The 26,119-nt window shown below is 40.9% G+C and overlaps 1 protein-coding gene across 13 annotated transcripts in view; it reads right to left on the reverse strand.

Annotated features, from left to right (window-relative positions):
- Nucleotides 1-26,119, reverse strand: part of LOC140198158 (receptor-type tyrosine-protein phosphatase mu-like) — a 1,049,822-nt gene that overhangs the window by 139,531 nt on the left and 884,172 nt on the right. For 7 of the 13 annotated variants that reach the window (XM_072259205.1, XM_072259194.1, XM_072259166.1 and 4 more), the window contains 2 exons: nucleotides 14,809-14,838; nucleotides 10,427-10,614 (listed from right to left, as the gene is read on the reverse strand). In XM_072259205.1, the coding sequence (XP_072115306.1) occupies nucleotides 10,427-10,614; nucleotides 14,809-14,838 (218 nt within the window). The remainder of the gene's footprint in view (nucleotides 1-10,426; nucleotides 10,615-14,808; nucleotides 14,839-26,119) is intronic. The other 6 variants (XM_072259213.1, XM_072259175.1, XM_072259150.1 and 3 more) reach the window with 2 other exon arrangements.

The raw sequence follows: 26,119 nt of genomic DNA on the forward strand, positions 1-26,119 counted from the left end.
GCTCCTTCTCTCCTACAACTTTTTTAAAATTCCCCCCAACCCCTCGCCCCACCCCATCAAATCCAATCTCCTCTGGAAAATTATCAACTTTCTTTCATCTGTCCAGTCACTCAATACATCCCAGTACAGTTCTAAAGACAGGCTCCCCATTTGCTCGTGCAATTTAACTCTATGCCCTTCAGTCACCGATACAGTGAATGAAAGGGAGAAAGCCCACAGACATTCTGCCCCTTGAAAGTCAGACACCAGGAAAGAGAACAGTAAAACCAACCAGCCTCGCCTCATAAATTAAATGTTGGGCAGTAAGATATTGCCCGAAAGATTGGTAAGGAATCTGCCAGAGTACGTTAAGATTTTAGTTTTGTATTTATGTTCATGAGGCCAGGCCTACTCACGTTCCTACTCCAATGATTTGTTATGCTGTTTTTCTCTCTATGGATGTTGATTGACCTGCTGAACATTTCTGGTTTTATTGCTGACACATCTGACAGACACATTACTGCAATGCTGAAGAGAGAACTCCAGTGGCCAATATTATTGAGCAGGACATCAGGTCAACTCCCTTTCAGTAGTGTCCATAGTACACTGTACATTGACCAGGGAGGGACAAATTAGTCTGGATAAATTCCCAGGGCTTGACAAGGTGTTCCGTTGGATCCTGCAGGAGGCTAGTGCAGAAATTGTAGTGTCCCCAGCAGAGGTATTTAAATTACCCTTCACGACAGCTGAGGTGCCGGAGGATTGGAGGATAGCTAATATTGTACTGTTCAGCCATGATCTTATCGAAATGCGGAGCAGGCTCAACAGGTCAGATGGCCTACTCCTGCTCCTATTATTTATGGTCGTACATTCTGTTGTTTAAGAAAGGCTCTAAGAATAAACCAGGAAATTATAGGCCAGTCAGTCTGACATCAGTAGTTGGAAAGTTGATGGAATGTATTTTAAGAGATTGGACCTACGAGTATTTGAATAGACACTTTACATTGGCTTTGTGTGTGGTAGTTCGTGTCTAACCAACCTTAAAATTTTTTGAGGGTTTTACCAGGAAAGTTGATGAAGGCAGGGTAGTGAATGTTATCTACATGGACTTCAGCAGGGCATTTGACAAGGTTGCGTATGGGAGGTTGGTCAAGTAAGTTCAGTTGCTTGGTGTTCAAGATGAGGTAGTAAATTGGATTAGACGTTGACTTTGTGGAAGAAGCCATTGAGTGGCAGTAGATGGTTACCCCTCTGACTGGAAGCCTGTGACTAGTGGAGTGCTGCAGGGAATGGTGCTGGGTCCGTTGCTGTTTGTCATCTATATCAATGATCTGGACAATAATATGGTTAACTGGATCAGCAAATTGGCAGTTGACACCAAAATTAGGGGTGAGGTGGACAGCAAGGAAGGCTTATATGGCTTGCAGCGGGATCTGGACCAGGTGGATGACAAATGGCAGATGGAATTTGACACATTCTAGTGTGAGGTGTTGCACTTTGCAACAACAAATCAGGATGGGACGTATGATGAACAGTAGGGCACTGAGTAGTGCAGTAGAACAGAGGGATCTGGGAGTCCAGAGAAAATTTAAAGGAATATTGCCGGGAATTGAGGACCAAAGTTACAGGGAAAAGTTGTTCCCTGGAATGCAAAGGACTGAGGGGAGATTGGATAGAGGTATACCAAATTATGAGGCCTGTAGATCGGGTAAATCCAAGCAGGCTTTTTCCACTGAGGTTGGGTGAGATTTCTACTGGAGGTCATGGGTTAAGGGTAAATGGTGAAATGTTTAAGTAGAACATAAAAGAGAACTACTTCACTCAGAGGGTAGTGAGAATGTGGAATGTGCTGCCAGTGGCGGATGTGGTGGATGTTGGGCTGATTTCAATATTTAAGAGAAATTTGGATAGGAACATGGATGGGAGGGGTATGGAGAGCTATGTTCCAGGTGCAGGTCAATGGGACAAGACAGTTTAAATGGTTCAGCATGGACTAGATGGGCCAAAGGGACAGCTTCTGTGCTGTACTTTACTTTTCTATGACTCTATGATATGTTCCTATGCATTACTCTTCTATGTTTTGTTATGCAGCATTCTGACATTACAAAAATATTGGCCTGGTTTCCATCCTTTAGCCTCTGGAGAGGATTCTGATCCCATGATCTTCTGGCAGAAGCAGGTGCCATGTGCTTTAAGGCAAGACTGATGTAGAAGCAGCTTGCTATCTCAGTTTGATAGAACACTTAAAGGTTAAAAGATTTTTAAAAAGTCTGAGGGTCCTTCACCTTCTTGAGAACAGAAACCAAAGATGGAGAGAATATGGATTGAAAAGCAGAGAACCTACAGGAAGTACCTAATAAAGTGGCCACTGAGTGTACGTTTGTGGTCTTCTGCTGCTGTAGCCTATCCACTTTAAAGTTGTGTGAAAATCCCAGGAGATCAAAAGTTTCAGAGATACTCAAACGTTCATTCCATGGTCAAAGTCACTTAGATCACATTGCTTCCCCATTCTGATCTTTAGGCTGGACAATATCTGACTTCTTGACCACGTCTGCATGATTTTATGCATTGTGTTGCTGCCACATGATTGACTGATCAGATATTCACACTTCCAAGGTGTACTTAATGAAGAGGCCACCAAGTGTACATACAATCATTGTCAAACCTTGACAAGACCATATTTAGAGTGCTATATACACAGTTCTATTCACCATTTTCTGGAAGGAAAAGGGAGACACTAGACTGGGTAAAGGAAGGATTTCTAAGGATGATACCATGAAAACAAGGCTGTACATTTCAGGAAAGGGTAAACAGTCTGAAATCCTTTCTCTCAAACCTGAGGTTTAAAAAAAATCAAAGGTTTTATTAGAATGAATATAAAGAGGATGTTTCAACTTATGGGGGAGAAACAAAAGTCCATCAATTTTATTTCCAATATAATACAAAGAAATCCAAAAGGGAATTCAGAGAAACCTTCTTTATATAAAAAAGCAAAGGGAATGAATCAATCACTTCCACAGTCAGTGACTGAAGCAAATAGTGTGATGATTTGAGGGCCTTATGCGGCTTTTCAATCTGAAATGTCAACAATTCCTTTCCTCCCATAGATGCTGCTTGCCTCACTGAGTTCCTCCAACATAAACTAATTTGCTCCAAGTTTCAGCATTCGCAGTCACCGATTTAAGGACCAGTTGGATAAGCAGTGATACACTGATAGATTTAAATGAGAAAAGTCAGTAGGAGGCCAAGAGGATCATACGCACTGGCATAGTGTTCGTGCTGTATATTCTGCATAATCCTATGGAATAGTGTTTGTGTTGTATATTCTGCGTCATCCTATGTTATAGTGTTTGTGCTGTATTTTCTGTGTAATCCTATGGTATAGCGTTTGTGCTGTATATTCTGCGTAATCCTACTTTATAGTATTTGTGCTGTATATTCTGTGTAATCCTGTGTCCTGTGTAATCCTATTCTGTGTTCCCACTGATTAATTATAAAGCTCTTGCGTCTCATTTTCAACCTGAGAAGAGGGGATCTACACACTGATACATTATTGAACACAATGCATTTTGTTGCTGGCAAGTCACTGTCAGTATGCACTTGAAATCTCATTGATTTCCACATGACGTTTGTCATGTTGGTTAAGTGTAGATCATCTTTCGTGCCAGAGTAACAGCTGTACCATGCTTAGTGCAGCTAATCATTATTCTCCGGTAGCAAAGACCTCCCTCTGAGGTTGTTTTGATTTGCAGTATAATTGCAGTTGTCTGTGAGGTGTATCTCCTACTTTGCATATCTTTACTAGTTTAGTGCATTTTTAGAACATAGAACAGTGCAGAACAGGAATAGGCCATTCAACCCATAATGTCTTTGCCAACTGTGATGCTAATTAAACCAGTCCTGTTTGCCTGCATCCCCAATCCCTCGTTCTTCGTTCCTTACCTATCAGTCCGCCTAACTGCATGTTTTTGAAATGCTCCTGTTTTATTTGCTTCCACCACAACGCAAAAGCATTCACTGCTAAAAATATTTGTCTTGCAGCTCTCCTTGATCCTTTCTCCCCCTCGCTTTAAATGTCTGCCCTCTAGTACTTAACGTTTTCACCTTGGGAACAATACATTCTATTCTATTCTACTCAAAATTTTATTTATTTCTATCACGTTGCCACTCAGCCTTCCATGCTCCAGGGATAACAATTCATATTTGACCAATCTCTACACTCCCTATTCCAGGCAATATCTTGGTGCACCTCTTCTGCAATCCTTCCACATCCTTCCTGCAATGTATTGTGGTGACCAGAACTGCACCCAGTTCTCCAAATATGGCCTAACCAAGGTCTTACATATGACTTTCCTACTTTTATGCTCAACATCCCAAATGATGAAAGTCAGTATTCTCCACACCGCATTTACCAATTTATCTAATTCTGCTGCAACATTGAGGGAGCTACAACTTGCACCCCAAGATCACTCTGTACTTTAGTGCTCCTCAAGGTCCTGCCATTTACTGAATAATTTCCTCTTACATTTGTTCTCCCAAAGTGCAACACTTTACATTTGTCCAGATTAAACTCCATCTGACCATAGCTAGATGTGATCCATGAGCTGGAGATTAAAGGTGAAAGGTGAAATGTTTAAGGGGAACACAAGGGGGAAATTCATCACTCAGAGGGTGATGAGAGTATGGAACGGGCTGCCAGTGGAAGTGGTGGATGTGGGTTCTATTTCAACATTTGAGAGAAATTTGGGCATGGATGGGAGGAGTGTGGAGGGCTATCATCTGGGTGGAGGTTGATGGGATTAGGCAGGTTAATAGCTTGTCACCGACTAGATGGGCTGAAGGGTCTGTTTCTGTGCTGTAGTGTTCTATGGTTGAAAAAGAGCAATAATAATACAACTATAGATCATTTTGAAATAGAGCAATAACAATACAACCATAGAACACTACAGCACAGTAGTGTATATGTCACTTTATTCTCTGACAACCTGGTTTACAATTCACACCTCTGCCAATGTTTGCAGCATTTGCAAATTTACTAATCAGCTCATCAACATTTTCATCTAAATCATTTAAATATAAACAAGAGAGGTCCTAGCAATAATCTCCATGGAATACCACTGGCCAGAATAACACCCGCCACCACTCTCCTGTCTTCCCTGGTCAAGTTGATTTTGAATCCAATTAAACATATGCCCTAATCTTCTGGATCAGTCTACCAGAGGGACCTTGTCAAATATATAGTAAAATTAGTGCAGCATCCACAGCCCTATCCTTATCAATCATCTTCATCACCTCCTCAAAAGCTCTAGCAAGTTTATAATTCATGATTCCTTCTGTTCAAAGCCATGCTGACTATTGCAAATAAGTGCATGCTTTTCTAGATAGGAGTAAATCCTCAAGAAGCTTCTCCAATAATTTCCCTATCACTGATGTCAGGTCCATTGGCCTATAATATCCTGGTTAATCCCTACTGCCTTTCTTAAACAGAGGAACAATATTTGCTACTCCCCAGTCCTCTGGGATCTTGCCTGTGGTTAAAAGATCCAGAAAATGTCAAGGCCCTAGAAATTTCATCTAAACCACCTTAAATATCCTTCAAAAGACCCAGAACCTCTTCTTTAGGATAGCAGCATACCCCTTCTCTAATGTCCTTCATGTCCTTCTCCTTGGTGAATACCAGAGCAAGTACTCATTCGGTACCAGGCCTAAATCCTGGCTCCAAACATAAATTCCCTCCTTTGCTTCTGAGTGGTCCTATCTTGTCCCAAGCCAAATCTCTTGCTTTTAATCTATGCATACAATAAATCCTGCTCAGCAAGGATATTTCAAGACCTGACTCACTGTTTAAGCTCTTAATAATTTCCTTTAGATTGCCAAGGATCAAGTCCGATTTCATCTTCCTAATCCTTACGTAATCTTCCTTTGCTTTTTGAGTAAACTTCTCATCATCTAAGTTTCCTGTATCTCACCATCCTGGTCTTTCTTCCTCAGAAGAGCAAGTTGGTTCTGAATCCTAACCAGCTGGCTTTTACATTTTAGACTCTCGCATGTCAGATATGAACTTTAACAGCTGTTTCCAATGTGTTCTCCCCAGTTCCTGTGTAATCTATTGTAATTAGTCTTCCCCCATTTTAGCACTTCCAACCCCTCTCCCCCAAGCTCCAGTCCTGTCCTTATCCAAAACTATCTTAATACTTCTGGAGTTATGATCACTGGTCCTAAAACACTCTCCTATTGAAACTCCGATCATCTGACTAGATACATTTTCCAACAGAAGGCCCAGTATCGCCCTTTCCTTCGTTCAACTACAAATGCACTTGTCAATAAACTTTCCCAGATTCACCCACTGTAACTAATTCTACCATTAAGTCCTAGTCAATTATGGGAAATTAAAGTAACTTCTTCCTCTCTCCCTGATTTCTGAATGGTCCACGGACCCATGAACATTATCTCATTATTCATCTTCTGTTCTATTTATTTTTGAAACTTATCATAATTTTTACGCCTTGCACTGTAGTGTTGTAGCAATACAACGAATTTGTTGCCATGCCAGTGATAACAAACCCAGTTCTGATTCGCTCACTAAAACAACTCTGTTGCTGTCATATCGTTGCATAATCTGCCTACATATCTGCTCTTCCATCTCCTGATGCCTATTGGCAGGCCAACACTATAACGGTATCATAATGATTTTATCATTCTTATTCCTGAGATCTCCCTAGAATGTCTCACTAGATGAACTCTCTTCTAGTAGTACAGTACAAACTGACCTGCTACTGCCCAGTTGAGAAGCAGTGAAATAAGTAGCAATATTTGTGCTTCATGGATTAGCCAAAACAGCCCAGTATTGCAATAAACTATTACAAGGTAACACGTCCAATAATAAAGGCTGTCTATCACTGATCGTCAGTACATTGTGGGTAAGGAACAAAGTTACTCAAAGGTATACTAGATTTACTCCTGTTCAACTTGAAAGCAGTAAGTTTTACAAAGGCCTTTCACCAACACAGATGCCTTGTGGGGCGATCAATCTTCTTGGTGTGACATGGATTCATCAGGGATGAAGGACAAATCTATCAAAGACTGCAATGAAAAATCTGAGAGGAAAATTACCTGGCTAACAGATTAGATGTGTTTTAAAAACAATTTTATTTACTGGTAATCAATATATCAGACAAGGGGAGAACTATCAGGAGAATTATCCAATTGTGTTACAAGGAGTGCATTCATCTTCTGATTTCAGCAGAAAGGCAGTGAGTCATGAGTATGGAAATGTCAGGCAGCCAGTGTACACAGTTAGTGAGGATTGGAATGTGGGTTACTTGGAAATTATGTGCCAAAAGCTCCAGCAATGAGTCCAATCCAAATTGGTGGAAATTATGTGCCAAAAGCTCCAGCAATGAGTCCAATCCGAATTGGTGGAAATTATGTGCCAAAAGCTCCAGCAATGAGTCCAATCCAAATTGGTGGAAATTATGTGCCAAAAGCTCCAGCAATGAGTCCAATCAGAATTGGTGGCATTGGGCCTTGTATGTAACCAGTGAATGTTGCAAAAATTACAAACACTCTCGCAGAGTGCAGAGCAGTCTGCTTCCAGTGTTCGCCAACTACGTGTGAGGTTCCCATCAGTGCCAAGCAGTGGAAACTTCCCCAAGCATGTTATGTGTATAGTTATGCACGGAAGCACAGGTTATGCAAACATGAATCACTGCAAGTAACAGCTCTCTAAGGCTTATCTTCATACCAAGTACATAATAAATCATGCTGTTATTATCTTACGTATTATTGAAAACTGCTTTGAATGATGCTTAAAATTCCCTGTTCCGCTTAAGGTACGGCACTTGGAGAAATGGAAATGAAATCTCCCTATGTTGGGAATATCCACTAAATTCGGTTTCATAGAGGGAAAGTTATTGGATGGTCTTCTGAGAGATTGGATATATGAGTATTTGGATAGACAGTGATTGATTAGGGATAGTCAACATGGCTTTGTGTGTGATGTGTCAAGTCTAACCAATCTTACAGATTTTTTTGAGGAAGTTACCAGGAAAGTTGATGAAGGGAAGGCAGTGGATATTGTCTATATGGACTTCAGCAAGGTATTTGAAAAGGTCCTGCAAGGGTGGTTGGTCAAGAAGGTTCAGTCCTTTGGCATTCAAGATAAGATAGTAAATTGGATTAGACATTGGCTTTGCAGAAGAAGCCAGAGAGTAGTAGTAGAAGGTTGCTTCTCTGACTGGAAGCCTGTGCCAAGTGGATTGGTGTTGGGTCCACTGTTGTTTGTCATTTATATCAATGATCTAGATGATAACATGGTTAACTGGATCAGCAAATGTGCGGATGACACCAAGATTGTGTGTATAGGGGACAGCTAGGAAGACTATCAAAGCTTGCAGTGGAATTTGGACCAGCTGGAAAAATTAGCTGAAAAGTGGCAGATGGAATTTAATGCAGACAAGTGTGAGGTGTTGTACTTTAGGAGGACCAACCAGGACAGGTCTTACACAATGAGCAGTAGGGTACTGAGGAATGTGGTAGAACAAAGGGATTTGGGAACACAGGTCCATAATTTATTGAAAGTGGCATCACAGGTAGATAGGGCCGTAAGCTTTTGGCAAAATGGCCTTCATAAATCAAAGTATTGAGTCGAGGAGTTAGGATGTTACGTTGAAGTTGTATAAGACGTTGGTGAAGTTTTGGTCCCTTACCTACAGGGAAGATGTAAATAAGATTGAAAGAGTACAGAGAAAATTTACAAGGACGTTGCCGGAAATGGAAGACCTGAGTTACAAAGAAAGATTGAACAGGTTAGGACTTTATTCCTTGGAAAGTAGAAGATTGAGGGGAGATTTGATAGAGGTAGACAAAATTATGAAGGGTGTAGATAGGGCAAATGCAAGCAGGCTTTTTCCACCGAGGTGGGTGAGACAACAACTAGACGGCGTGGGTTAAGGGTGAAAGGTGAAATGTTTAAGGGGAACATGGGGGGAAACTCCTTCACTCAGAGGGCAGTGAGAATGTGGAATGAGCTGCCAGCGCAAATGGTGGTTGTGATTTTGTTTCAACATTGAAGAGAAGTTTGGATAGGTACATGGATGGAAGGGGTAGGGAGGGGTGCAGTCTGGGTGCAGGTCAGTGGAATTAGGCAGTTTAAATGGTTCAGCACAGACTAGGTGGGCGAAAGGGCTGTTTATGTGGTGTAGTTTTCTACATGTTACCATATTGCAAATTCAATGTGTGCAGCAGAAGGTGAGTATGGAATCTCTCTCGGGCAGGACATGCACTGTGAATGGCAGGCCCTGGGGAGTGTTGTTGAATACAGAGTCCAAGGGGTAAATATACATTGCTCTCTGAAAGTGGCCACCCAGGTTGACAGGGTGGTGAAGGAGGAGTATTAGATGCTTGCTTTCATCTGCCAAGGCACTGAACGAACAAAGGGAGCCATGTTACAGCTGTACAAAGTATTAGTTAGGCTGTACTTCAAGTAATGTGTGCAGATCTGGTTGCTACACTACAGGAGAGATGTACTTAAACTGGAGAGGGTGCAGAAAAGATTCACAAGGATGTTGCCTGAGCTGGAAGACTTGAGTAATAAACAGAGATCGGATGGGCTTGGTTGTTTTCCGCAAAGCAAGATAAGCAGAGAGATGACATTATAGAGCTATATAAAATTGTAAAAGACATGGATAGGGTAGATAGTTAGTTTGTTTCCTTTGGTATGGGTATCTAGAACTAGAAGGTATAGGCTTACGGTGAGAGGGAGGAGATTAATGAAAATTAACCTCTTCCCTACCACACAGAGTAGTTGACTGGAGAATGGGCTGCCAGAGGAAGTGGTGGAGATATGAACAGTAGCAAAACGTAAGAAGGATGTGGGAAGGCACCTGAATCAGCAGGGCACAGAGGAATATGGAATTAATGCAGGCAAGTGAGATTACTATAGATAGGCAATGATGGTTGGCATTGAAGTAGTGGGCTGAAATGCCTGTTTCTATGTTCTATGTATGTATGTTCAATAATTGTATGTTATTTGTTGTGGGGAGAAAGATAGAAAGAAGGAATGAGTTAGAGGGGGGACTTTGCACTAGCTGTGCTGAATCAGAATCAGGTTCAGAATCTCAATCACGTTCATTCACCATCTTATATGTGTAAAATTTGTTTTCCTTTGCAGCAGCAATACAGTGCAAAGACGTAAGGCATAAAATTAATTGACAATGTGATGTTGATCTATGTACTTGTTCTGAACATACTTGATATTCAATGCTTATACTGGCTATGTCATGAAGAAAAGTTTCTGTTCTTTGCAATTCAGAAATTAAGGTGTTGTCTTTGAAACAGATGTGTGTGTGGCTGTTCAGCTGTCGCTCCTGTTCAACTATTGTCCCAAGTTATACTTAGTGAACATCGAGCACTGCACAAGAAGTTTCTTCCTGGTTTTTGGTCTTACCTCATACTCTTCCTTGAACCCGTAACCTTCGGCACATTTCATCTGTGTTATGTGCTGCAGCAGGTCTGCTACTCGAATGGCTGGATGAAGCTGCCCTGTTTGATATGGCACATCCACGGGCTCTCGTTTCTTGTAGGGGTGGGGCTGTGCCAAGCTGCTGGTCTCATTGTTGACAGTCTGATTTTCATCTATATGCAGACAACAGCAGATGCATTAGCTCTTCCTCAGCTGCACCAGGTTGTAAAAGTTGTAAAAGTTTCAGTTTCCAAATAAATTAGATTCAACTGCAATTAATCAAGCAATATAAATAGTTTTGAAATGTATTTTTAAAGCTGCAGTATGATGGTCATTCCCAAAAAACACAAAGAAGGTTAACAGTAAAGAGTTTCCATGATCAAAAGAGAGTTTCTCCAATTGATATATTTTTATCAGTAACATCTATTATGTAGGCCAAAATGATTTCAGAGTTCATAGAATCATAGATCATAATTTCATAGACATAAAGTAACAAAGATTTCAGGTTTAGTAAGCCAAGAGAGCTCATGAATCAAAGGCAAGAAGTCAATGCCTGGAAATTTATCCCTCATCCATATAATACAGTATGTGCAGTGTGTTTCTTTGCCTTTGAAATACAACTGCATAAACTTAAATCAAAATGACCTTTGGAGGCAGTGTATAACTACCATTATACATCTGACCTGGATAAAGTACAGGACCCACTTCCTTTCATGGACGTTACACAGTTTAAACTTAACTACATGAACTGGCATACAATTGTAGTTTCATGGTAACTGTGAAACTGTTGGATTTTGTAACAATACACCTGTCCTTAACCATTGTGTAACTATAGATGGAAAACAATCTTGACCACTAAGTGGCTCATCACCATCTTTCCATCGCTGGTAAGAATAGGTGACAAGTGTCAGCAATCGCAGTGACCTCGTATGCCAGGGAGGAATTAAAAGTAAATGTTCATTCTGTAACATGTTAGAACTAGAAGAGCATTATCAAAATACCAACAGCGAGGGAAGGGACTTAGTGTCCTTAAAATAAGGTTTGCCAGTGCTAGAGAGTGGAAATGAAGTATATAGATTCTGCACACAATAGGTGTCGATTGGCTGAATCATCTCAGAAAGGCAGCTTCCATTATTAAGGACCTCCTGGGCATGCCCTTTTCTCACTATTACCATCAGGTAGGAGATACAGGAGCCTGAGTGCACACACTCAGCGATTCAGCAATAGCTCCTTCCCCTCTGCCATCCGATTCCTAAATGGACATTGAATCTTTGGACACAACCTCACTTTTTTTAATATACAGTATTTCTATTCAATATACGTATACTGTAATTGCTTTGCTTGTTTATTTATTATTATTTTTTTCTTTCTGCTAGATTTTGTATTGCATTGAACTGCTGCTGCTAAGTTAACAAATTTCACGTCACATGCCGGTGATAATAAACCTGATTCTGATTTGGATTCTGGCTTTCCCACTTTCTTTTAATATTATCACTGGGTCAGCTGAAGTATTGAGACCAGACTCAGTGTGTTCATTGTTTCCAATGTCAAAGCACAATTGAAGTGAACTCCAGTACTTCACACAGCTGAAGGGACTGCATGTTTGTTTGCTTAATAAACTTGTAGCTGAAGCACAAAACAAATGGAAATGCTGGAAAACTGGGAAAAAGAATATTTTGCAAATACTCAGCATGTCAGGCAGCATCTGTGGAGAGAGAAACAAAGTTCTGGTCTCTCTTGCCTGCATCTTGGATATTTGAAGAAGCTATTTGAAAAGGACCAGCAAGAACAACTTTACACCATCATATATGAAGGAAAGACAATTGTAAAATGCACTTGTGGAACATGGATCAACTGGAGGCAAAGGAGACATGTTCAGATGTGTATCTTGGCTAACATGGATACGTTGAGCCGAAGGGTCTGTTTCCATGTTGTATGACTTCATGACTCCATAAAAATAATTTTAATTTGTTAACGGTAACATTTTAGTGCACTCAAAAAGTTGTACTGCATAATTCCCTGGGGTCTACAACATACCACAGCTTTAAAATACTACAGTCAGTGTAAAATCTTTGTAAAAGGAGAATAAAGTGGATTTCCTGCTTAAGGCCATGCTGTTTATTAAACAGGCTACAATTCTTGGGAAAGGTTTCCACTTAGAGTCAGAAATATTTTATGTTCATCACAAAGGTATAAGCAAACACATGGAAGTGATATGCTCCTGAATTAAAATGAAATTCAAGTCTAGAAATTATTAATTCTTTTCAATTTAAGGGATGTAAAAACAAATGAAAATAAATTGACATTTCTCTCCAGCTAACAAAATACACTCGAGGAAAGTAGCTGCAATCTTTGGGCAAGGCCAATTTATTTCTAATTGGAAAGAAAAAAAAACAATCAAACCAGCAATTGCAACAGATTTTAACACAATTTCTTAAGGGCAGTTTTAATTTCCAGCCTTGATTTCATTAAACAAAATACAGCAAGCTATAATAGTGCACATCAGGAATGAGGATGAAATGTTCAATGCCACCTCAAGCTTAGCTTAAAAAAAAGTTTACAATGAATAGCCCAGGCACAAAAAATTATTTAATGGAATATAAAATGGCAAATGCAAGAGGTAATCGATCTTGGGAAGGGTGAGGTGTGTGGTGGAAATAGAAGGTGAGTGGATTGGTGGTGGGAAAGTGGGGGAAAGGGGCAGAGAGGGTTAATGTCTTGAATAATCGCTTTGCATGCCACATAATTAATGGCCTTATGGACTGTCAGGCAGGGCATGAAATGCTATATGTCAACTGCCATGCAAGTCAACAAACAACAGAACTGGCCAGAATTGGGCAAGCTGCACAATGAGCCTGTGGTAGAGGGCAAACAACAAACTTACCATTTATTGGAACTTTTTAAAAAATATGTATGTAACAGGTTAATGTGGAGGAGAAAAAAATGGAGAAAAGGAAACAGGGCATAAGCATCAATACTGTGAACATTGTAATATATATATAATTTTGTACTATATTGTTTTTAAGAAATGTACAGTTCTTTAACTGGCTTGAAAAACTAATCACATAAAGGTTATATTACAGTTGGCTTGACTATTCATTTTGCTGATCTTTAAATTGAAGATGTCACTGTGGTGTTGTACACTACAATAGTTATGCCCAGATAAGACAACTTGATTGAAGGATGGAAAAGTGTCCAAATAGTCAGCTGGCAGGAATATCTTTTAATCTGATATGATTTGGATCTCAGAACAAATCAATAGCAACTGTGTGGGAATAATGGCACAGGGGACATTGCATCACAATTCCAATAGCAAGTCATGCTTGGTTCTTTTAAATCAACCATGCTCAGTTTCAAGACTTTCACCTTTGATCAAATAAACTGAGAAAAAAAGCAGCCATTTAAAGTAAGCGAAATAAGATCTCTGTTTTTAAGAGGATGTTGCTTATTTTAAATGTAATGTATACTATCAGTTCAAGGTAGATTGATTGTAAATAACAATTGTGTGCATCAGCATCTCAGATTTTTCTACCCCTACATTCCCCCTTTTGTCTGGAGGCATAGATTCCTTTTGGAATATGATCTCATGGGTGCCAACAAATTTTGGGTAGCTAAACAAGCTGTCATTCTTCATGTGTGAGTGTTGGCGAGCATCACAGCTGAACTGAGCGTATCCTCACAGGACATGGGTGGAATCATAGCATGGTTAAGCCAGAGAAAAAGACTAATCAGCCCATCGAGTCCATACAGGCTCCTGGTTGAGCAATCCCATCAGTCCCATTCTCCAGCTCTTTCCCCAACATTTGCTCATCATCTGCATATTAATGTCCTTTAGAAATCCTTAAATGCAGGTGCCCACATGTGCATTATTTCAGCAGGTAAGTGGATGGGTCAGATAAGCAAGGGTTTGGACAGAAGGCAATGGTCAGGAGCAGGAACCCTGGCTGATTTTTCTCCTCCTGGACCCATTTGTCACACCCTTTTCTTTTACCTTCTCCAAGACCGGCTAACTCAGCACAGAACCAGTATAAACCTGGAAATTTCCTGGGTTATTTGGTTGATAATGAACATATCGCCTGAGTAGTGAATGAACTTAATTTGTCTTATGCCATGTTCCAAATGAGTCTCAAGTCACTGAATCAATTTATTTCATCTTACAAATGCATTTAAACTCTGGATGCTAAAAGTCCGAAATCAAAACAGAAAATACTGGGAATAGTTCAGATAAAAGATCATTGGTCTGAAATGTTATCTTTCTCCAGCAGATTTTGCCTGACTTGCTGAATATTTCCAGCATTTTATGTTTTTGATTTATTTCATCTGCTTGACTTGCAGTAAAACTGGGAAAAAGTAAGAAAGGTCCTCACCTAATATTGCTGTTGGCACGAAAGGATCTGCTGACCAGGCATTAAGTAGAACCAAGACACAAGGTGGTACCAAACCAGAGAAAAAACTAAAGTTAGTTTACATCTTAATTTTCTGCATAGCATTTATATCTTAAATATTTATTAGAACACTATCAATGAATTAAAAACTAGTGACAAAGTAGTGAACTTTACATGATTGGATTTGTATACAAATTCCTAAAATATCTGTAATAATGGTTACCTAAGACTGATTTCATAGATTAATTGAAAGGCCTGGAAGTTGTCAATGCAGAATCTTTCACCTTTGTGTTAATAAACCAAGCAGGAGTCTACCTTCCATCTGTAGTTTATGTGGGAAGCAGTGGTTTATGGAATGAGTGCAATGCACTAAGCTAATCAAGCACAAACACTAAGTTGAGTATGCTGGTGATTGTGAAATTCACTTTAAGATGTTGAATCAGTTGCACTTTTTAAGAATTTAACTATTTTGAAGTGAAGATCTAGGGGAAAGTGCATGGAGCCTAATAAGATGAATGTTAACTGAATATTGAATGTAAATGGCTCATGGCCATTTTCTGTGTCCATTTAAAACATGTGTTTAAAGGCCAAACTTGGTAAGCAGATGTTACTCTGATGGAGAAAAACACTTCATCAAATTAACATTGGCATTAAAGTATTAAACACAGAGATACTGGATTTCCTTGAGTTAAATATTGATTAATGAACCCAATGGTTAATTTGTATCCAACAGAAAATAATAACTAATAGCCTGCTTAAGGGGGATATTAGAGGAAGGTGTTTTACTCAGAGAGTGGTTGGTGTGTGGAATGCACTGCCTGAGTCAGTGGTGGAGGCAGATACACTAGCGAAGTTTAAGAGACTACTGGACAGGTATATAGAGGAATTTAAGTTGGGGGCTTATATGGAGAGGCAGGGTTTGAGGGTCGGCACAACATTGTGGGCCAAAGGGCCTGTACTGTGCTGTAGTATTCTATGTTCTATGTTAACACATGTCCATGTTGGATCTCTTCTACACAAAAAAATGATTGAAGGTCTAATGTTGTCACTTTGAATTTGTTATCTTCAATTATCTTACAATTTATCACAAATATGTTGTTGTCAATACAACAGCAGTTGTTACTTTGTTTGGAACTAATTTCAGGAAGCTCTGAGAATATATTAAATATCTTTTCCTAGATATTCCTGGTTGCTGGTACAAAATATGCCAAATACCAATGCCACTGTATACTATTCTGCATATATTCCAAACGTGGTAGGAGGCATATTCAGCCTGTCAAAGTTGCTACATGGCATGTTTAATACTAGATAGATAGATATACTTTATTAATCCTGAGGGAAATTTGGTTTCGTTACAGCCGCACCAACCAAGAATAGAGCGTAAGTATAGCAATACAAAAACCCCCAACAATCAAACAACAAAATGCAAACTATGCCAGATGGAAAATAAGTCCAGGACCAGTCTATTGGCTCAGGGTGTCTGACCCTCCACAGGAGGAGCTGCACGTTCGATGGCCGATGGCTAGGCATGAATTTCTAGGCAAGAATGTTGAGCAGTCCTAACTTATTCTCCAATTTTATCACCATCCTTACTGTCATCTGTGATAACCGTAAAAGAACTTAACATTTACATTCTTTTGGCACCCCTCTAATTTTCTCCCTTCTTCTTTACTGACTCTTCATGGCTTGCAGTCCCACAAGTATCAACAGCTCCCAAGTAGGCATTGTCCATGTTTATGAACAGCAGCTGGCTACTTAACCAAAAGAATCAAGCCTGAACTGTGACATTCACAACTGTGTCTTTGCTTGGAGGGAGGATTGAATAGCAATCAGAAGCAGGAGCCCAGGATATTCTTAACCCCTCCCTAATCCACAGCACATCTAACCACCAACCCAGCTCATGACACTTGACATGATGCAGTTCAATTGACAAATTGAACTTCACAAAAAGTGTGAACAATTGTGTCCTAAACTCTGGCATGCAATTAAATAATTACAATCACATGATAGGTCTGCAACATGAGCCAACCTTAATGAAAGTGGTGAGTTCCATATATTTAAACTTACATCTTGCCAGCCCTATACTTTATAAATGTAGGTGTTTATAGTTATATTAAATTTGAAATTAAAACTAACATTTATAAAGCAAAACCACCTAAAGGTGTTTCCCATAAGGGTAATCTAATGAAACAAGGAGCTACAGTAGATCAAGAGATCTTAGGGCAGATACCCAAACCTTAGTGTCTTAAAGGGATAGACAGAATCAGAGGGGCATTGCTTGGCATTTCCAGAGCCCCAGTCTATCAAGCAACTCACTCCAGCATTGGATGTTAGATGCCAGAATTTGAGAAAAGGAAGTATTTTAGAGGTCTGGAGATGATAGAGACAGGACAATGTGAACCAGGAAAGGACCTGAAAACATAGGTGAGAATTTTAAGTTGCATTCTGTAAGACAGGGTGTTCCAAGGCTGACTAGTCTAGACATTTGAAGGCTATTTTAATGTAATACCAGTATGCTTGATGATAAGTTTAGTTGTAGAATGAGCTTCATTTCACCTCTGCTGCCCATGTTGGCGTGTGCAATCCGCCTTGGTGTTCTACTATCCCATTCATCTTTCTGATTGCATTTACAGCTCCCTATCCTTCTTCAGACAAATCACATTCTTAAAGGTTCAGGAAACTAGGCATTTGCACTGCATGACTCTACAGTAATGCTTGAAAAAATGTATACGGAGTTAAAAATGCTTAGTCGGTACTATGGGACCTAATAAATGTTTCGTGATGACATTGATGGTCATTGCTGCTACAGAATTGAGGTGCTCTTTTGCTGTATCACAAGTCATTAAGTAGTGAAAATATTGAATTACCTGACCCTGCTGAAGAATGGAGTTGTACTCTGCTGTATATTAGATGGGCAACATATTAGCTGGCATTAGAAACATCCTTAGAGCTAATTGGCATGGAGTCCAATGTGATAAAATTGAGTAGTTTGGTGAGTTTACAGCATCTATTTGTGCTGTGATAATTACAGCCTTCCTTGTGAACCTAAGCTTCCTTAAGTATCATTATCAGTAGCCATGTCCCATATAAAACATACGCTGTATAGCAGAGAGCTGATCGTTTGCAACCTGCCACTTATTCCTACTGATCGAGTAAGATATTCAGTCTTGGAAGAATCCACTTCTCTGTGAAACACTGTAGAAACCACACTTTCCTTTCCCCTGCTAACATCTTGGTAATTAACTGAAGCACAGTGCTATGTTACAAGGTAAGCATTATAAAAGGTGTGAAGTGAACCATAAAACAAGCTAGAGCAATGGTAAGGCTGATTTATACTTCTGCATCAACTCAACGCCATAACCTACGCAAGTGACCTATGCATGTTGTGAGCCTTTATATTTGTGCGTTGGTGTGTCTGCATCGCTCTGCATTTCGCGCATGTCACGCATGCGCACACACCTGCCCGTGCAAGGCTTCATGGTCTTGGTAGTCTTTCTCGGGGTAAGTAAGAAGCGAGCATCTTTTTTCATAAAAGTGAAATGTGTCCTCCATAATTTCGGAAGTCTGTAAAGCTTTACGGAAAGCATTGCAGCCAGAGTTCCTTCCCTGCCCTTCAGTCGCCCAATGGGAAGCTATTGCAGCGTAGGAGGAAATGCGATGCTACCAAGCAGACCAATCACAGCTGTTGTGTTCTGCACTGCCGTGACGCATAGTTACATTTTGGGAGAAGTGTATGTCAGGCTACGGCATAGGGATCTGTGTAGTCACTGCGTAGGGTTCATGGCTACGCCGTACCTACGGCATCGAGTTGACACAGAAGTATAAATCAGCCTGTACTCTTGAACGCAGCAGGCCAGGCAGCATCTCTAGGAAGAGGTACAGTCAACGTTTCAGGCCGAGACCCTTCGTCAGGACCAACTGAAGGAAGTTAGTCCCGACGAAGGGTCTCGGCCTGAAACATCGACTGCACCTCTTCCTAGAGATGCTGCCTGGCCTGCTGCGTTCACCAGCAACTTTTATGTGTGTTGCTTGAATTTCCAGCATCTGCAGAATTCCTGTTGTTTGAGCCTGTACTCTTGTTTGTTTGATCTGCTGGTGCAGCACAGCAGCAGCCAAAAATCCAGAACATGGGATAAAAACTGATGACTTAAGTTGCCTTTAAATGAGTATGCTTTTCTTCGTGGCAGCTCCTTCTTCGGGAGTGATGACATGGAAGTCTGTGACACAGCACCTCTCTAAATTGTGTGGCTCGTAATGTGACTCATTACTTCAAACACCATTTGAACTGAGTGCAAAAGCACATGAGCAGGGCTCCTGACCACTATATATAGATTCTATGTCAAGGACAGGTGTAGGCAAGCAAACATTGTCCCATTAATCTTGCGATGCTTGCATCCAACAACACTATCCTGGAATAATTTACACTAACATCAATTTCTGCACTTATCTAACTGATGCTAGAGCTGAATTACAAAGCAATATTCAGAGATAGGATGTTCATGGGCTCTGCCAAAAGCTCTCACATATAGAAATCTTCCTGACTTTCTATCTCTTTGGGTTTCAGAGTTTATCCTTTATTGCCCACCCTGTCTCTCATTCGCATCCTACCCCATCTTACATCAGAATGCTGTTCATTGACTTTAGTTCGGCATCCAATACTGTGATACCCTCCAAGCTGATCACCAGACTTCGCCAGCTTGGTATCAGCGTATCACTCTGCAACTGGACCTTGGACTTTCTGACTAACAGACCCCAAATCAGTTAAGTTAGGCAACCTCTCCTCCTTCACTCTCACCCTGAACACCGGCGTGCCTCAAGGCTGCGTGCTGAGCCCTCTCCTGTACTCCCTTTTCACCTATGACTGTGTTCCTGTACATGGTTCTAACTCCATAACCAAGTTCGCAGACGACACCATGGTGGTTGGTCTGATCAGAGGGGATGACGAGACGGCCTACAGGGACGAGGTCCAGCACCTGGCTGCATGGTGTGCCGACAACAATCTGGCCCTTAACACCCAGAAGACCAAGGAGATCATTGTGGACTTTAGGCATGCCAGGAGTCACACTCACATCCCCATCTACATCAACGGAACCATAGTGGAGCATGTATCAAGCTTCAAATTCCTTGGTGTCCACATTTTCGAGGATCTCACCTGGTCCCTGAACTCCTCCATCCTGATCAAAAAGGCGCAACAGCACCTTTATTTCCTGTGGAGCATGAAGAAAGCTCACCTCTGTCCCAGGATACTAATGGACTTATACCGCTATACCATTGAGAGCATACTCACCAACTGCATCTCAGTGTGGTATGGCAATTGTCCCGTATCAGACCGCAAAGCACTCCAGCGTGTGGTGAAAACTGCCCAGCGGATTATCGGCACCCAATTGCCCACCATTGAGAACATCTACCATAAACGCTGCCTGGGCAGGGTGAAAAGCATTATCAGGGATGCATCTCACCCTAACCATGGACTTTTTACTCTCCTCCCATCCAGTAGGCGCTGCAGGAGCCTCCGCTCCCGCACCAGCAGGCACAGGAAGAGCTTCTTCCCTGAGGCTGTGACACTGCTGAACCTCTCATCACAGCGCTAAGCAGTATTGCATCCGTAATGTACTGTCTCAGTACTTTTATATTTGTGTGCTGTAGCACTTTTTTTTATTCACAGTTATTTTGTAAATAACACTATTCCTTGCATTTCTGGTCAGATGCTAAATGCATTTCATTGTCTTTGTATCTATACTCAGCACAATGACAATAAAGATGAATCTAATCTAATCTAATCTTTGTTTCCGTTTCACATGATTGACAGGTTTGGTACTAGACTGCATTTTGATGAAGGATTAAGCTCCATATAGTTTAAGTTCTTGGAAATGTACCCAGAGTACTGGACTATTGACCAAAGCCATGTTGGGATCTCATTATGTAATCTTGTGAAATTAAATTCAGTTAATTAAATAACCTGGAATTTAAAAACAAGACTTTTTTCGGTATTTACAGATACGACACTATGTTAATAGGACGGTTAAAAATGTAACCAGGGCAAGTACATGTTTGATACAGCTACTTAGAAAAGCATATAATTCAGACAATGGTAGTAGAATCATTTCAATTGTGTATAAGGGTTTGTCAAATCTTAAAACACATTCGACTTCATACATTAAAACAAAATGGGAGAAGGAAGGAGGGATAATAATATTTGAGGAAGACTGGACAATAATATGGAAGTATCAATGGAAGCGTACCAGGTCACAGAAATGGAGGGAGTTTGGGTGGAAAAACTTGATAAGATATTTTATTACACCCTCTCAGAAATCCCATTATGATAGTAACCTCCCTATTTGCTGGAGAAATTGTGGAAATCAAAATGCAAACCATTATCATATTTTCTGGGAATGCCCCATTATCAAAGACTATTGGAGTGGGAAACATAATGCCCTACAAGACATCTTTAAATGTAAAATACCCTTAACAAGTAAGACCATATATTTTGGGTATATACCTCGAATGGTTTAAAAGAGATAAATATTTATTGAATATACTGCTGATGGCTGGTAAAAAGACCCTTACCAGGAAATGATTATCACAGGAGAGCCCAACTTTGAATGTATGAATGGAAATTACAATGGACATTTACAAAATGGAGAAGAAAACAGCATCTGTTAATCATTCTTCAATTATGTGAAGAAAAATAGGATGACAGGAGTGAAGGTAGGACCGATTAGAGATAAAGGTGGAAGATGTGCCTGGAGGCTGTGGAAGTGAGCTAGGTCCTCAATGAATACTTCTCTTCGGTATTCACCAATGAGAGGGAACTTGATGATGGTGAGGACAATATGAGTGAGGTTGATGTTCTGGAGCATGTTGATATTACGGCAGAGGAGGTGTTGGAGTTGTTAAAATACATTAGGACAGATAAGTCCCCGGGGCCTGACGGAATATTCCCCAGGCTGCTCCACGAGGCGAAAGAAGAGATTGCTGAGCCTCTGGCTAGGATCTTCATGTCCTCGTTGTCCATGGGAATGGTACCGGAGGATTGGAGGGAGGCGAACGTTGTCCCCTTGTTCAAAAAAGGTAGTAGGGATAGTCCGGATAATTATAGACCAGTGAGCCTTACGTCTGTGGTGGGAAAGCTGTTGGAAAAGATTCTTAGAGATAGGATCTATAGGCATTTAGAGAATCATGGTCTGATCAGGGACAGTCAGCATGGCTTTGTGAAGGGCAGATCGTGTCTAACAAGCCTGATAGAGTTCTTTGAGGAGGTGACCAGGCATATAGATGAGGGTAGTGCAGTGGATGTGATCTGTATGGATTTTAGGAAGGCATTTGACAAAGTTCCACACGGTAGGCTTATTCAGAAAGTTAGAAGGCATGGGATCCAGGGAAGTTTGGCCAGGTGGATTCAGAATTGGCTTGCCTGCAGAAGGCAGAGGGTGGTGGTGGAGGGAGTACATTCAGATTGGAGGATTGTGACTAGTGGTGTCCCACAAGGATCTGTTCTGGGACCTCTACTTTTCGTGGTTTTTATTAATGACCTGGATGTGGGGGTAGAAGGGTAGGTTGGCAAGTTTGCAGACGACACAAAGGTTGGTGGTATTGTAGATAGTGTAGAAGATTGTCAAAGATTGCAGAGAGACATTGATAGGATGCAGGAGTGGGCTGAGAAGTGGCAGATGGAGTTTAACCTGGAGAAGTGTGAGGTGGTACACCTTGGAAGGACAAACTCCAAGGCAGAGTACAAAGTAAATGGCAGGATACTTGGTAGTGTGGAGGAGCAGAGGGATCTCGGGGTACATGTCCACAGATCCCTGGAAGTTGCCTCACAGGTGGATAGGGTAGTTAAGAAAGCTTATGGGATGTTAGCTTTCATAAGTTGAGGGATAGAGTTTAAGAGTCACGATGCAACTCTATAAAACTCTGGTTAGGCCACACTTGGAGTACTGTGTCCCGTTCTGGTCACCTCACTATAGGAAGGATGTGGAAGCATTGGAAAGGGTACAGAGGAGATTTACCAGGGTGCTGCCTGGTTTAGACAGTATGCATTATGATCAGAGATTAAGGGAGCTAGGGCTTTACTCTTTGGAGAGAAGGAGGATGAGAGGAGACATGACAAGATAATAAGAGGAATAGGTAGAGTGGATAGCCAGCACCTCTTCCCCAGGGCACCACTGCTCAATATAAGAGGACATGGCTTTAAGGTAAGGGGTGGGAAGTTCAAGGGGGATATTAGAGGAAGGTTTTTTACTCAGAGAGTGGTTGGTGCGTGGAATGCACTGCCTGAGTCAGTGGTGGAGGCAGATACACTAGTGAAGTTTAAGAGACTACTAGACAGGTATATGGAGGAATTTAAGGTGGGGCTTATATGGGAGGCAGGGTTGAGGGTCGGCACAACATTGTGGGCCGAAGGGCCTGTACTGTGCTGTACTATTCTATGTTCTATGTTCTATAAGTTGGAACAATTTGATACATACTGGGAAAAATGGTTTAACCGCATAATACCTCATAGGCCTGATTTTATTCTCACAAGTAAATGAATATGTTGTAAAAAAGGATCACTCTCTACTTTGTGCATAGTTTTCTTCTTTTGATTGTTCTTTCTTTCCGCTCCTTTCTATAACTGCATACCTCAGATAAATATTACGTGGAAATTTGTGATAAATATAACTATATGATATATATGTACAGAATCTGAAATACATCTTATGGAAATGTTTGTTTGATGATGAACTTCAATAAAAAATAAATTACAAAAGAAAAATCAAAAGAATAAAAAGTACCAGTAATGATGACAACAAAACTCTCAGAATAATTATAAAATCCTGCTCATTTGCTCAGTCCCAGGGCAATAGTGGATGGGCTTGACATGTGGCCTTGCCAGCAAAGATCATAGCCAATGAAAGAAGCACATAAACAAAAGTTAGGGCAGTCCAAGGACAACAAATGGTAAAGGAGAGTAAATGAGAAAGCAGAATCCTATCAGCACCATGCTCAGGTTGTAAAGTACCACTAGGTGCAGAAAGACAAGTTCCAATGAGAAGCAATAACAGGACAGGAGGACCCAGTTTCCGTATGGGCCACAACGTGAAATGAAATCAAGGAGCTAACTGGAGATCCGTTATTAAAGGTCACAAGGAGGGGGAAGGGGGAGCAGAAGACAATGTTTTGAAGAGAATTACGAAAGAGAAGCAAGAAATAAGAAACATAATATATTGCATTTCCAATCAAGAAAGAACATATTGATACATTAGTCATAGCCATAGTCATACTTTATTGATCCCGGGGGAAATTGGTTTTCGTTACAGTTGCACCATAAATAATTAAGTAGTAATAAAACCATAAATAGTTAAATAGTAATATGTAAATTATGCCAGTAAATTATGAAATAAGTCCAGGACCAGCCTATTGGCTCAGGGTGTCTGACCCTCTAAGGGAGGAGTTGTAAAGTTTGATGGCCACAGGCAGGAATGACTTCCTATAACGCTCTGTGTTGCATCTCAGTGGAATGAGTCTCTGGCTGAATGTACTCCTGTGCCCACCCAGTACATTATGTAGTGGATGGGAGACATTGTCCAAGATGGCATGCAACTTGGACAGCATCCTCTTTTCAGACACCACCGTCAGAGAGTTCAGTTCCATCCCCACAACATCACTGGCCTTACGAATGAGTCTGTTGATTCTGTTGGTGTCTGCTACCCTCAACCTGCTGCCCCAGCACACGACTGCAAACATGATCACGCTGGCCATCACAGACTCGTAGAACATCCTCAGCATCATCCGGCAGGTGTTGAAGGACCTCAGTCTCCTCAGGAAATAGAGATGGCTCTGACCCTTCTTGTAGATAGACTCAGTGTTCTTTGACCAGTCCAGTTTATTGTCAATTCGTATCCCCAGGTATTTGTAATCCTCCACCATGTCCACACTGACCCCCTGGACGGAAACAGGGGTCACTGGTACCTTAGCTCTCCTCAGGTCTACCACCAGCTCCTTAGTCTTTTTCACATTAAGCTGCAGATAATTCTGCTCACACCATCTGACAAAGTTTCCTACTGTAGCCCTGTACTCAGCCTCATCTCCCTTGCTGATGCATCCATCTATGGCAGAGTCATCAGAAAACTTCTGAAGATGACAAGGCTCTGTGCAGTAGTTGAAGTCCGAGGTGTAAATGGTGAAGATTAATATTGTGTTTTCCAACCTATTGGTGTATTAGCAACAACGCATGTTGTAAAACTCCACGGCTGACTTGGTTTACTGATATGAAACTTACATCCTTAAGGATTAACATATCAGGTTGTGACAATCTCTATGCTGTTGGGGCTAGGAAGGATGACACAATTTGCTTCCTGTACTGTGTTTATAAGTGCAGATGTAGAGGTTGACATTCTGGAATTAATTTCTTGTTACTGTGAGAACAGACAAAAATAATGCCACACGTTTAATATACTGGCTCCAAATGAAATAAAACATTGCAAGGTACTTCACAGAGGAGCAAATATAGAAGTATTGTCATTAAACTTAAGAAACTGGTATCACTAAAGGCTGAATTTGATGGCAGGGCATTAGATGATATGTAATTCAGCTTTGAATCATTTTGGAAGCAGAGTGGGCAGCTAGTAGTGTTGCTTGCCTCATGACGGCAGAGATACAGGGTCAATCCTGACCTTGGAGGCAGCATATGCAGAGTCTGCATGTTGTCCCAGTGACTGTATGGATTTCCTTCATGCACTCCAGTTTCCTCCCACATCCCAAAGACGGCATTTGCTGGGTTAATTGACCTCTGCAGAATGTCCTTGGCACGTAGGTGAATGGTAGAATCTGAGGAGAATTGATGGGGACGTGGGGAAAATTAAAATGGGATTAATGATTAACGTAGGATTAGTGTAGAAGAGTAGCTGATGATTGTCATGGATTCAGTGAGCAGAATGGCCTGCTTCTGTGCTTCTTGGCTCCGTGACTCGTGAAGACAAACAACCAAACAGGAACCACCAACCAAAGGTGACTGGTGGACTTTAAGGGCATAATTTATATGCAAATATTTTGCACTTTTTGTATGTTTCTGAAATTTTTACTGCAAGAAGTTGCTGCAGTGTGTTTCATCAGCTCTTTGAATGGACTGCTTACTGAGTAAATGGACTTTGACTGCTGCACAGGAACTGCTTTGAGCTACCCAGAACTGATCTAGTGCTGACCTTAAATCCTCTGATTCAGTAATGTGACTTAAAGCATAGTGCTGTAAGTGAAAAGAGAGCTGGGATCTAAAGGAAGAGAAAATTACACTCCTCAAAAATTATTTTCATAT

The sequence above is a fragment of the Mobula birostris genome, chromosome 1 (assembly GCF_030028105.1).
Source record: "Mobula birostris isolate sMobBir1 chromosome 1, sMobBir1.hap1, whole genome shotgun sequence".
Lineage (NCBI taxonomy): Eukaryota > Metazoa > Chordata > Chondrichthyes > Myliobatiformes > Myliobatidae > Mobula > Mobula birostris.